At 36.1% G+C, this 12,734-nt stretch overlaps 1 protein-coding gene across 1 annotated transcript; it reads right to left on the reverse strand.

The window, feature by feature from the left end:
• Nucleotides 1-10,810: 10,810 nt before the first annotated feature.
• On the reverse strand, nucleotides 10,811-11,517 carry LOC128858723 (putative nuclease HARBI1). The gene is made up of 2 exons (XM_054095206.1): nucleotides 11,359-11,517; nucleotides 10,811-11,292 (listed from the first exon to the last, which is right to left on the reverse strand). The coding sequence occupies exons 1-2, from the start codon at nucleotides 11,393-11,395 to the stop codon at nucleotides 11,012-11,014; spliced, it is 318 nt and encodes a 105-aa protein (XP_053951181.1). The 5' UTR covers nucleotides 11,396-11,517; the 3' UTR covers nucleotides 10,811-11,011.
• Nucleotides 11,518-12,734: the final 1,217 nt, after the last annotated feature.

The following is a 12,734-nucleotide window of genomic DNA, read 5'->3' on the forward strand; positions in this document are numbered from 1 at the left end:
GATAGTTTTCCGCGTCTAATACTTTCTTTTTCTCTGGTTGGCGATCGCTGGGCAAGTATACAAACTTGTAAGATCTTGAGATCCATCTGACTACGTTTTCATCTAAAGCGTTCAAAAGAGATTCTAAGGGTAAAAAAGCCTCAGCTCCCAAATTTTTTGGGTATTCTTACCGGACATTGTCCCGAGGTGTGCATACTGTGAGACTCGCCATTGCTTCGAGACTTTTTTCCTTCAACTGTATGAAGGATGATGTGGATCATCTCAGCATCTTTTTTTAAGTTGTCCTACTTTCGTGGGGACAAGATTTAGACATTTTGGCTCTCTCTTCTTTGCTACGCCTGCATATATAGCAGGCCTAGATATTAGCCACCTGATCGATTTCATCAACAGCTTGAAGCGGTTAGAGCAAACGTAATTCAGTCATCGTTCGGGCCTCATCCTCCCTGCACCCAAACGGAAAATCTATTCAAATATTCCATATAAAAGCGAAAGTTTAATATCCCTTTGAAAAGCTGTGTGCAAAAGTTCTAAAACGTTTTTCGAAATGCGCACAGTATTTTTTGTATATTATAACAATAATACAAGGTGGTGCTAAATGGATCATTCAATTTTATTTTGGAATAACTTGTTCACTAAATAAAAAAAGGACGCGCTTCATTGCTTGTAAGTTTGTATAATGGAGCTGTATAGTTCACAAGTGTCAAATATGATTGAGATGATGCCATTTGCAAAAATTATAAATCCTCCTTACATACTTGTCGAGTATTTAGCCAGGCTTCTTGAATGCATTGCATGCATGTTCGTGCTGACGTCCAAATCAGAGCTTTATCTGTTTTGTTGTGCACGCAGTGGATTTCAAATCCAGCGCATATTCGCTTACACGATTATAATGTCAATGAAAGAATAAGCTCTTTATGTGGCTAATTTATTTTCCTTTCTATATTTCCTTTGCTATGGTGCTTTCATGCGATTTCTACAACAATTGTTGCCAGTTTTTGGTCACAGTGTGGCATTTGCAGTTAGTGCAGGCAGAATAAGCCAGACTACAAGATTCATAAATTAGTTAAATTTGCAAAGCATTGTTAGGAAAAGTTTACATACATCCCCAATTATATGCAAGTTCATACACGGATATACTTATATACCCATAGATATAGTGTAAGTGTGGCAGAGCTTGTAACTTCTATGTAGGTTGCATATGGAATACAAAATATGAACTGTTATTATATTTTTAATTAGATATTTAGTTACATGTACATTTAGTTTTTAATTAAAAATTAAAAGGTTGTTTCACATTAAATGCCTTTTACATATTTAGATTGTGGAAGAATTTGCTTGCTCCATATGCTGCGAGTACATGTGTATGAGATACATAATTTTTGCTTTGAGATTTAACCAGAATTTTTTAATAAAATGTGAACTTTACGCTGCCAAGCATTATGTTAATATTCGGTTTAATAAAATTATATATATATATATAATTGGCGCGTACACCCTTTTTGGGTGTTTGGCCGAGCTCCTCCTCCTATTTGTGGTGTGCGTCTTGATGTTTTTCCACAAATGGAGGGACCTACAGTTTCAAGCCGACTCCGAACGGCAGATACTTTTATGAGGAGCTTTTTCATGGCAGAAATACCGAGATTCGAACCGACGTTCTCTCTGTAAATTCCGAATGGTAGTCGCGCTCCAACCCATTCGGATTTATGAATTTACCAGCTTATGCTAGATTTACCAGCTATTTAAATATACCTATTTCTACCAAAACCAGTCAAAATGACTGTCGTATAAGAAAAACTGCTTATTGTGACTTCCAGTCTTTATCCACTCATAAAAAAATACAAAAAAAGTTCAAGAATATTAGTTGTAATAGATAAATGAATTTATAGGCATTGCCAAATTGCAAAATACTTAATTGCTTACAGTTTGTCAGTCACAATTTCTACATAGGTAGATTTTCATTGCAATACTCTATTTGGCATCATTCGCGGACAGAAACTGTGACACTTGTAGTTGCAAGATCTTATTCGTGTAGTTTTTACAGTGAAGTCTGAAATTTTGAAGCAAGTTCTTTTACTAATCTAAATACGTGCCCCCGACAGTCGGTTCTACGTAACCGGAACGACAAAGATTTACTAACGGGTGATTTCTTAGCTATTATATTTTTAAACAGTTGGTTTAAACAGCTGACGCAAGTTTCACAGTCAAACATCTTCAGTTTGGTCTATAATTTAACCATGAATCGTCTTACAAACGAACAACGCTTGCAAATCATTCAATTTTATTATAAAAATGCGTGTTCTGTTAAGAAAGTTTAAGATCCACTTTTTTTATCGAAAAATTGTGTTCAGCGACGAAGCTCATTTTTGGGTCAATGGCTACGTAAATAAGCAGAATTGTCGATTTTGGAGTGAAGATCAGCCAGAAGAATTCGAAGAGCTACCAATGTATGCAGAAAAGGTCACAGTAAGGTGCGGTTTACGGGCTGGAGGTATCATTGGACCGTAAGTACCTAACTGTGAATGGTGAGTGCTACCGTGAAGTGATATCCAACTTTTTTTGCCCAAAATGCAAGAGCTTGACTTGCATGACATGTGATTTCAGCAAGACGGTGCCACATGCCACACAGCACGCGTAACAATGGACTTGTTGAGAGGCGAGTTCGTTGAACATTTTATTTCACGTTCGGGACCTGTCAATTGGCCACCTAGATCGTGCGATATAACGCCTTTAGATTACTTTTTGTTATCTGTTCAGACAAGCCTGCTTCAATTAACGCATTGGAAGGCAACATTAAAGCATTTATATGTAAGATAGCGGCCGAAACATTGGGAAGAGTATGCCAAAATTGGATTAAGCGGATGGACCATTTGAAGCGCAGTCGCGGTCAACATTTGCATGAAATAATCTTCAAACATTAAATTATATGGACTGTACTATCGATTTAAATAAAAATTTCATGCATTTTTCTGAATTTTACGTGTGTTTTTTTGAAAAACTTTCTTATAGCTCTTAAAAAATCGACCTTTTATATATCCGGTCAAGGACTGTCTCTTCCGCAGCACTCCTCGTACCTGTATGGGGAATGTTTTTGCTGCTACAACAACAACAACTAATCTAAATAGATAGTCTATGAGAATGTGAAATATTTTCTCCTGTTGTGTTTTTGTACAATATATTCAGCTGTTTATTCCGGCTATATTATCCTCTGACTCCTTTTGTCGAAACGAGTGTATCGCAGAATCTAAATAAAATCTCGTCTACACATAGAGTTGGAGAAAAATGATGGTCCCCACTTGTTGTTCTACAAATATTGAAACCTCAAAGTATTTCCTCCGGACGCCCCATGTGCGAACAATATTGCAGTAAACACCTTCAATTTTGCTTGCGTAATTATCCAGTTTTTCCCCAAAACTCGAGAGGCTTCTAACTCAGTACAAATACTTATAATGGGTTTTTCAGTAAGAGCGCTTCAACTTTTGAACTTTTTTGAATAAAACACAAACGGTTTGACTTTTTTAACTAATTTTTTTTTTATTATCGAGTTTGAACATATACATTTAAGTATGAAATTCGATTTCTTTTGCATGACCACCGCGTGCACGTTTTACGAAGTCCAATCGTTGAACCCAATTTTCGACCACTCTTTTGCATAAATCGGCCGAAATTCCAGCAATTTCGCGTTCAATATTGGCTCTGAGCTCACAAATCGTCGCCGGCTTGTTACTGTAGACCAATGACTTCACATAACCCCAAAACGGGACGGCTTGTTAAATGGACCGTAAAATGGCCGTAATGCTCTTAAAGTAGCAGCAACAGAACGTTGCTCAAGTGTGTAGCGTTCCATAATGAAATGTATACTAATGAAGTTTACAAATGACAAGCGAAAAATAAAAAATATTGCGTCGTTCGCCCTCCCTATCGGAAAAAAGTTGAATAACCCTATTGAATAACCCTATATGTTCCCCAACGGCTCAATGCCAATAGAGAAACGAACGAAGCCACTTGGCGATATATTCCTCATGATTCTTCCGAAATCACACGTTCCGGCATAGGAACATGCAACAGACATTTTGACTGGTACTGGTGTAAATGTCAATAGCTAAAAATATCTTTGTTATTAATTAATTAATTAATACAATTGTTATAACAATATATATAAAGTAACATTAAGTTCATAAAATGTATTATCCACTTATAGCTACAAAGTCATAGCATCATTTCGGAAAGCAAATGTTATATGTAGTAGGAATTTTGAATTGAAATCGCACAACCAGTCAAAATGTCTGCTCTGGTAAATCTAGTGTTAGTAAAACATTTACAAACTTTCAATTTTTGAAATGAAAAGACAAAGAATTTCTATTTTCAATTTACATTTTTTATTTACTCTGTTTCTGTTATTATCGGTAGCGCAAATTTACTCGGGAGCAGCCAATGTGTAATTGATCGGGGAAGAAACACTCCGTACGCAAATCAATACCTGTTTTTTAAGTAAAAAAAGAAATATATATACATAATAAAAAATTTTAACATCGAATATACCACAAAATTTTACGCTTCTTTAAAATCTACCAGGTTACTATAATACTCAATCCTCCAAATAAATCAATTTTCAGAAAAATTTACGGCAATGATCAAAATACTTGGATCGCTTCATATATGTATATAAGTATTAGAATAATTATACCTTTTGTGAAATTTTCCCACAACCAGGATTACTGGCTTTGAAATATTACGTTTTTCCAAAATTTCTTTATTCCATCCAATATTGCTTTCATTCCTATGACATTCGCTTGTCAATTTTTCATAGTTCCTATTTATTTGGTATTCTGCTATACATTTCTTTCATTCTTGCTTCATTTATCGTACTCGACGCGATTGTCAGATAAGCACCTTTTGCCCTTATATTATTTTGAATGACATATGCGACACTATAAAAAGATAGCGCACATTCCACTTGAGCACTTGCTCGGCTGTATAATAATTAAAAAACACTCGTTCATGGAGTACAATGGCAAGGCTGACGTTCAATTTATTTTTTTCTAGAATAAAAGAATATTATACAACCCCGCTCTCAGATTTAAATGTATAGGAACTGCTTAGTACAATTGAGCGCAAAAGTAATTAGACTTTAATTACATACGAAAAACTGCAAAGAGAAAAGTTCCAACAACTACTTGACTCACTGCCAGAAAAACCAAAAAAGGTTGAAAATTGTACACTTGCCAGCTTAGGCTGGCACCTACGAAGTGTCCTTTGAATTGCAAATACATATACACCGGCGTTCACGCATAGATTATATATTATATAATATTTTTTTAATTTTCTTGGCTTGTTTGTTATCTATTGTATATTACATTGCTGTTTATGTGAAACGATTCAAGGCAAACGATTACTTTTCATTATTTTTGTTTTTGTTTGCCAAAAACCAGTTTTGAGTTTTTAAAATTTTTTTAAATCAAATAAAAATAAATGATATTCCAGAACTTGAAGAAGTAGGACTCCATGCATACGAGGGGTGCCTTTTATATGTCGGGATTAGAGAACAAAAACAAATTTTAATCATCGAAAATCACTTTATTGTTTTTCAAAATATTCTCCATGAAGATCTATATACTTTTGCATGCGTTTGAACCAATTGTCGAAGCACTTTTGCCAGTCTGAATTAGGTACTTCCAAAACATGCATTCTGAATGCCGCAACCGCTTCTTCAGGTGTCGAAGAACGTTGACTTCTCAGTTTGTTTTTTACGTACGGGAATAAAAAGAAGTCATTCGGTGCCAAGTCAGGACTATACGGCGGATGACCCATTAATTCGATGTTTTGGGTGCTCAAAAATGCAGTTGTTTGAGCCGATGTGTGAGAGCTCGCATTGTGCTTGTGAAGAGTGATCCGTCTTTGGCGATTGGTTTTCCTAACTTCTTGGAAGACAACTGGCAAACAAATGGTTGTGTACCACTCAGAATTTACTGTTCTGCGTTGTTCTAGTGGGACGGTTGCGACATGTCCAGTTTTTCCGAAAAAACAGGCGACCTTTTGCTTGGAAGTGCTTCGCGCGCGAACAACTTTTGTTGGATTTGACTCATCTTGAAACACCCATACAGTCGACTGCTGTTTACTTTCGGGCTCATACGCGTAAATCCATGATTCATCACCTGTCACGATGTCATAGGCGTGTTTCGAAGTCCCGCGATCGTATTTTTTGAGCATTTCCTTCGACCAATCGACACGAGCCTTTTTTTGAGCGATTGACAAATTGTGTGGGATCCAACGAGAACAAATTTTTTTGACAGTCAAATGTTTGTGCAATATTGAATGTATGCTGGTCCCACTAATGCCTAAGATTGTCTCAGTCTAACGATAGGTCACATGGCGATCTTGCAATATCAGTTCGCGCACAGCATCAATGGTTTTCGGAATATCAACTGAATTTGGACGACCTTCACGAAATTCGTCTTGAAGTGAACTACGACCACGATTGCATTCACCATACCATCGATAAACACTGGTCCTTGATGGAGCTTCATCGTCAAAAAATGAATTAAGTTCATCCATGCAATGTTGCTGAGTTAATCCACGTCGAAAGTTGTAAAAAATAATCGCACGAAAATGTTCACGATTTAATTCCATTTTTGGACCGAGATGAATCTTTTAAGTTACTGTAAACAACACAAATAGCGCTGGTATTTCAAAACGATCTGCGTATGTAAAAGCCAAAAAATGTCAAACTTTGCGATACAGCTGTCAGTTGCCAGATTGCAACACCAGGGTTGCCAAATCCCGACGTATAAAAGGCACCCCTCGTAGATGCTTTGAATGCTTCGATTCGAGAAGGCATTAAACCAATCAGGTTTTCCAAAAAGATGGAAGAAATTTGTTCTTTCCCTAGCGTTTATAATTTTTTCAAGCTTGTAAAGAAAATTGAAAGAAGTAGGTTATTATTTTTAATTAAAAATATTACAAACAATTTTTGTTTATTTCCACCCGCCCATTTAGACCGCTGACATTGCGGTAAGTTGTCGTAAAATACGACTTCGCAAAACTAGTCATTTTGGTTTTCCACTACAGACAAAATGGAGTGCTTTATGACTTCGTTGCGCTCCTTTACGCTCTTTACTTCATCCATAAAGTATAAAAGACCACGTACACAATAACAAAAATTCTCGGGCTTTCGCGAGGCTAGACTATGTTAATCACACATGTCCCCTTATATCCTTCACTAGTAATCCATCGAAAGTATGAAAGATAATAGGCACAATGTAAATTGAATTGGCTCTTATGTGATTAAAAGCGTCTTCGACTTGCCACTTTTATGCTCGCTGTATTTTGGTTCTACTCGCTTGACGAAAAATTACTTGTGAAAGCAACAATAAAGTTATCGATCAATGTTCGAACATAGCGAGTATGGTTATACCTCATAAAACTGCTATTACTCACTATGTATATTAAATGCTGCCAGCTCTCTTTTCTGTTATTAGACAAGTATCATTAAACCGCGCAACTTTTCGTGCCTAACTCATGACGAATCGAAGACACCTTATACGACGTTTCCTTACTACGCAGTAGTCCAATTTCGAGTCTACTATAGCAGTTTAGTACTCAGTTCTTGTGTGAGAAGTGGATTTTTTTGTTGAACGGCTTGCAACACGATCCTGCTGATAAAGATTTATTCCAAATCCTACTGGACTTTTAAAAAGATTTTTGAATTGCATACGGTGGAAAATATTGTAAATCCGAACAGTCGTTATTTTTCGCATCCCTTTTTTGATTGGAGTCTCTAAACGATTTTTTTGGTGCTTCATTTTTAATAAATTTACCACTGCTTGATGAGTACAATAACTTCCTCTGTGTCATCTTTCGTTTGAACACCCCTTCTTCATACAAAGTTAAAATACGCAGTTTCTCATCATAGTCCAACCCTTTATCCTCCAAACACATCTTTAATACCGCGATCTTTATTACGCCACTGCTTATAATATACTAATACTTTTGGTAAAATTTTGCATTTCAAGACATTGTTACGACAATCATAAAATTATACAAATTTAACAAAAATCGAGTGCACCAGTTATGCGTGGCCGCATGAGCGCTGAAACTGTGCCTTCATTTGTAACCAACAGTGTTTTGGGCTTTTGGTCAAATAATTGGTTCTTCTAAGCAAAAGTGGTGTTATGTTATTTGTGTTCTTGTAATTTTATTCAAAAAATGTTCAAATTACAAATTCAAGCGCATGCTGTTTATGCAAAATCTAAAGTAAATTAATGCTACGCAAATGTTTTAAGCGTGAGATGGGGTTGCTCAAATTTAAAAGTTTGTTTTTCTAATTTTACTCATAATAATTTAAAAGCATAAAATTTAATATACAGGTATAAATAGGTGTGCGTGTGTTTTAATTTATGTTAAACCCATTTTTTTATTGTGATCTGATTTTTAAATATTAAGCAATATTTTTACTTAAATCTATTTAATTCGTTTAAGAGAAAAAAACATTTATGGAATACCCAGTGGTGCAACCATTTACTAGTTTTATGATAAATAAAATAATAATTTATACTAATTATTATCAAATGAGGTCTTTTGTAGACATTTTCTTGAGTCTGGTGAAGATTATGGGATTTGCAATTATGAAGTTTGAGTGCGATTGGAGCCGTGTGTTGTGTGATATGTCATATTTTCTTATTATTGTGGGTACTTTGAGATCACGTTGAATTTGTGCATTTGTGATATAATAAGAGGCGTTTGAGATCATTTTGAGGGTTTTAAGAATCTTTGAAGTATTTCGTTGTTGGAGTTAGCTGCAGTGCCTAAAATTATATCGGCTTCAAGATAGCTGAGTAAAGTGAGAGCTTACTTTCGAGAGAAACATGGGAATTTCAAAGTATTAACCAATTCAGGCTATTAAGTTTTATTCCTAGCGCCTTCCATTTGGTGAAAATAGTTTGCGACGTTAGTTTGAAGTATGAATTTATTATTGAGGTTAACGGGTGGGCAAGTTTTTCGATTTAGTGTAAAAGTGATGTGGGAAGATTTCGTCTCGTTTGGCTTAATGCACCAGTCTTTCTTCTAACCAATGAGTTATTTTATCAAGTCCTTCTCGAATTTTTGGGAGACCACATGGGGGTGAGGGTCAATTGTGAGTACGGCCCATCTGGTGTCAGCTATGAGTCAGTTTTTTTATTGTGCAAAAGCAGTTTTTGTTTTGTTTTTGTTTGTTCTTTGCTGCTCTGTATGCAGCCAAAGGAAAGGTTTACATTTTTATTTTTATGTTTTAACTATTTTGAGCGATAGTGCAACAACATTCAACCGAATTTTGGGTAATTTGTACGTTTACTTTACATACTTATTTCATTTAACGTATATATTTTGTAATATGAATTTCTTTGTCTTCACTTCCCTAGAGTAGCCAAATAGCTAAAATTAAAAAAGTTATATATGTATGTCCGGTATCACAGAGTTGTTCACCCCTATTATGGTATCCGACGGATGGTTGCGGAGGGAGTTATACTCGATCCGACAGTATTCGGTATCATAATAAACGTCGGATAAAGCAGTATGCGGATCGATAATGTGGTTTACGGATCGATTAAAAAAAATGGCATTACCAACAACGCACTCAATACGCGTTTCAAAGAAATTTACTCGTTTCTCATCCGCAGGTCATTGTGTTGCGGATATTATTATAATATAATAAAGATGGAGAGCAATAAAATGTAAGGAAAAACATTTTTATTTGTTTTTTTCGGATTATATATATTGGCAAAATTTATACAAATGGCAAAATTAATATTTTTTAGGAAACGCACAACCACCAGAGAGCAATTTAAAGGTTTAATATCTCGTATGAAGGAGCATCCTGATATTGCAAAAAATTGTACCAGAAGTGCTCCTAACGAGGTAGAGCAATTTTGGGAGAGTGTGCGTGAGGAACTGAATTCATTAGGGCCTCCATCGAAGAGTATTTCAGAATGGAAAAAGGTTTGTTGATAATTCAAAAGTTCATTGAGAATATAAGTACTTATTTCCGTTTTAATTAAAGGTTTGGTCAGATTTTAAATCAGCAGTAAAGAAAAAGTTGTCGCACAATAAAAGGGAATTACAAGCAACTGGTGGAGGCGAAAATAGGGAACTACCTTTATCGTCGCTAGAAGAAGATGTTGCTGCTCTAGTGGGCCTAAACGCCTGTGTTGGGGGCATTAAAAATTCAAAAGAGTTTGGAGTGCCTCAGAGGAGAATTATTGAGCATGCCACTCCACTAAATTCAGAGCAGGTGGTTGAAGACATTACTCCATCTACATCGAAGAGAGCTCGTACAAATTCATATACTTCGAGAGACGCCATCTGCATAGAGTTGTTGGAAAATGAAGATGTGGAAAATAACCAAAACATTCGAAATTAACTCCGAAAAAAAAAGAGACCAGAGCAGTTTGACTTGTTAGACAAGCAAATCGGTGTGCAGGAGAGGTTATATTCAAAAGTTTCGGAAGGTGTTGGGGCACAGGAACTACATTTTAAAAATGTAAAAAAAGAACTGAAAGATCTGACTAGGTCGGTTGACCGTCTGGGTGATCACCAGAAGAAAAACAATGAAATTCTCCAAGCTTTTCTTGAGGAGACAAAAAGACATAATATGGCTATGGAGACAAATGCTGTTGAAAAATTAAGGGTGAAACAAGAACTTTTAAGCATTGAATTAGGAGAAGTTAACAAGCAATTGAGACTTAAAAAATGACTGTGAATTAGAAATTTGGTTTAGATTAAGTTTTAAAGTGCAACATTTGCCAAGAAGGCTTTTATATTTTAAGTTTAAGTTTTAATGTGCAACATTTGCCAAGAAGGCTGTTTTTATTTTGTTCTTAAGAAATATATACAAACATACATATATTTATGTACGTTAAATGAAAACAAAAAAATGTTTCTTTATAAAAAGCTGTGTAGCATTTCATTCCGGATTTGGTTCGCTTCATTGGTATACCTTTGATGTTGTACAGGCTCGCCATTTTCATACTCTTCACTTTCAAAAACCCCCTTCTAAATATTCGTCTGAAATATTATAATGGATCCGAATGTTGTGAAGTGCCGCCGCAACATTAACAATTTGAGCCACTTTTTCCGGAGAATAATGAAGTTGGCGAGCTGAGAGCAAGCATCGACACCAATTCTTCCAGACACCTATTGTGCGTTCAACAATATTGCGACCCGAGCTATGGCTTTTATTGAAACGGCTTTGGGGTGTATTCGCTCCGGCATTTCGGAAGGGCGTTATAAGCCAGGGTAAAAGTGGGTATCCAGAGTCACCTAGGGAACATTTAAATCAAAATTACTTATGTATTGTTAACTGTTTCGTTTTTGTCATATATGTACCCAACAATCTAGTGCTTCTGTGTCCATTTTCATACATGGTTTGGAAATGTCTTGAAGCCTCACTATTTTCCCAAATAAAGGAATCGTGACTTGCACCTGCGTACCTACTGTTCACATACCTTATTCGCTGCTTATGGTCACATATCTTAAGATAGAAAAAAGTCATTTTATTAGTCAATTAAAATTTCAGAAATTAACTTACTATTATTGCATTAATACTGTAATATCCTTTCCTATTATAATAAAGGTGCGAATTGTCTCCAGCAGGTTTCAAAATCTTTATGTGGGTGCCATCTACGCACATAACTATGCCGGGAATTCTTGTTTTTCCAAAAAAATATCTTTTGGCTTCAAGCTCTTCAGTCTCGGTCATTGCCAAACTTATCCATCTGGGGCATAGTGTTGCCTCTAAAATATTTAAAACTTCTGACAGTACTATGGACACTGTGGACTGTGCCATGCCAATATTAAAATCCTGCCCAGTACCATTTTGATAACCCCCTTCAGCAAAAAATCTTAGACAGGCTTCTAGTTTGAGCTCTGGCGATATCGACCATGTTTTAATAACAGGAAGCATTTCCCTCTTTAATATGTTAAGAACATATTGGAAAGCTATCTTATTAAGACGGAATTGCTTAACAAATCTACAAGAGGAGTTCACATAAATTTTCGTCAATTGTCCTTAAAAAGTGAACTTACACATCATTCGGCAACTGGAACACGTCAACAGCATTATCCCTTACTTTTTTCCGGGTTCGTCTTGCATCATTGTTTGTACTTTCATTAAAATCCAAAAAAAAAGCTATTGAATCCATTTTATTTAACAAATATTTATTGGTCTTTTGCACAGCTGATTATGCTGATAACACAGTTCACGGATTGTAATGCAGTGCATCCGTCGGTAACAATAATACCATTTTTGTGAAAAAGTGAATCGAGTGCGGATCGAGTTAACTCCCGCCGCATATCATCCGACGTTTATCATAATAGGCATGGTTGTCTACCGGACGAGTAACAGTATTGATATGGTCTGTGAATAGGTAATTATTTACAAAAAAACAGTCCCGGACAAGCGGCGTGTAGAAATAATGGGTTTGAGTGCTCTTATTTTGGGATGGGGCAAGTCCTTCAAAAAATCCACAACGCCCCTGACAAGGCGAAAAAAATGCCGCCGTCAAATAAGTATTCTGCACTGATTCAACATCGCAGTGTCTGTTGTCATGTGAGGAGTGGCTCAAACAACGTCCATCTCGCAGCGAGCGGTTGTCGCCTGGAAATGAGTATGATTGAATTCGATCTTCGTTGCCATGAATTCGAAATGGAGCTTGTAATCTTAGGGGGCTATATCAATCTGGAAAACTTGGACCGCCAGCTAG

This window comes from Anastrepha ludens, chromosome 2 (assembly GCF_028408465.1).
Source record: "Anastrepha ludens isolate Willacy chromosome 2, idAnaLude1.1, whole genome shotgun sequence".
In the NCBI taxonomy this organism is placed as follows: domain Eukaryota; kingdom Metazoa; phylum Arthropoda; class Insecta; order Diptera; family Tephritidae; genus Anastrepha; species Anastrepha ludens.

Excerpts from the sequence above, each read along its gene's own strand:
- LOC128858723 (XM_054095206.1), bottom strand. The coding sequence starts at position 11,395 with ATGTATGAAAATGGACACAGAAGCACTAGATTGTTGG. Across the intron at positions 11,293-11,358 it reads CAGAAGCACTAGATTGTTGG|GTGACTCTGGATACCCACTT; the intron begins GTACATATATGA and ends AATGTTCCCTAG.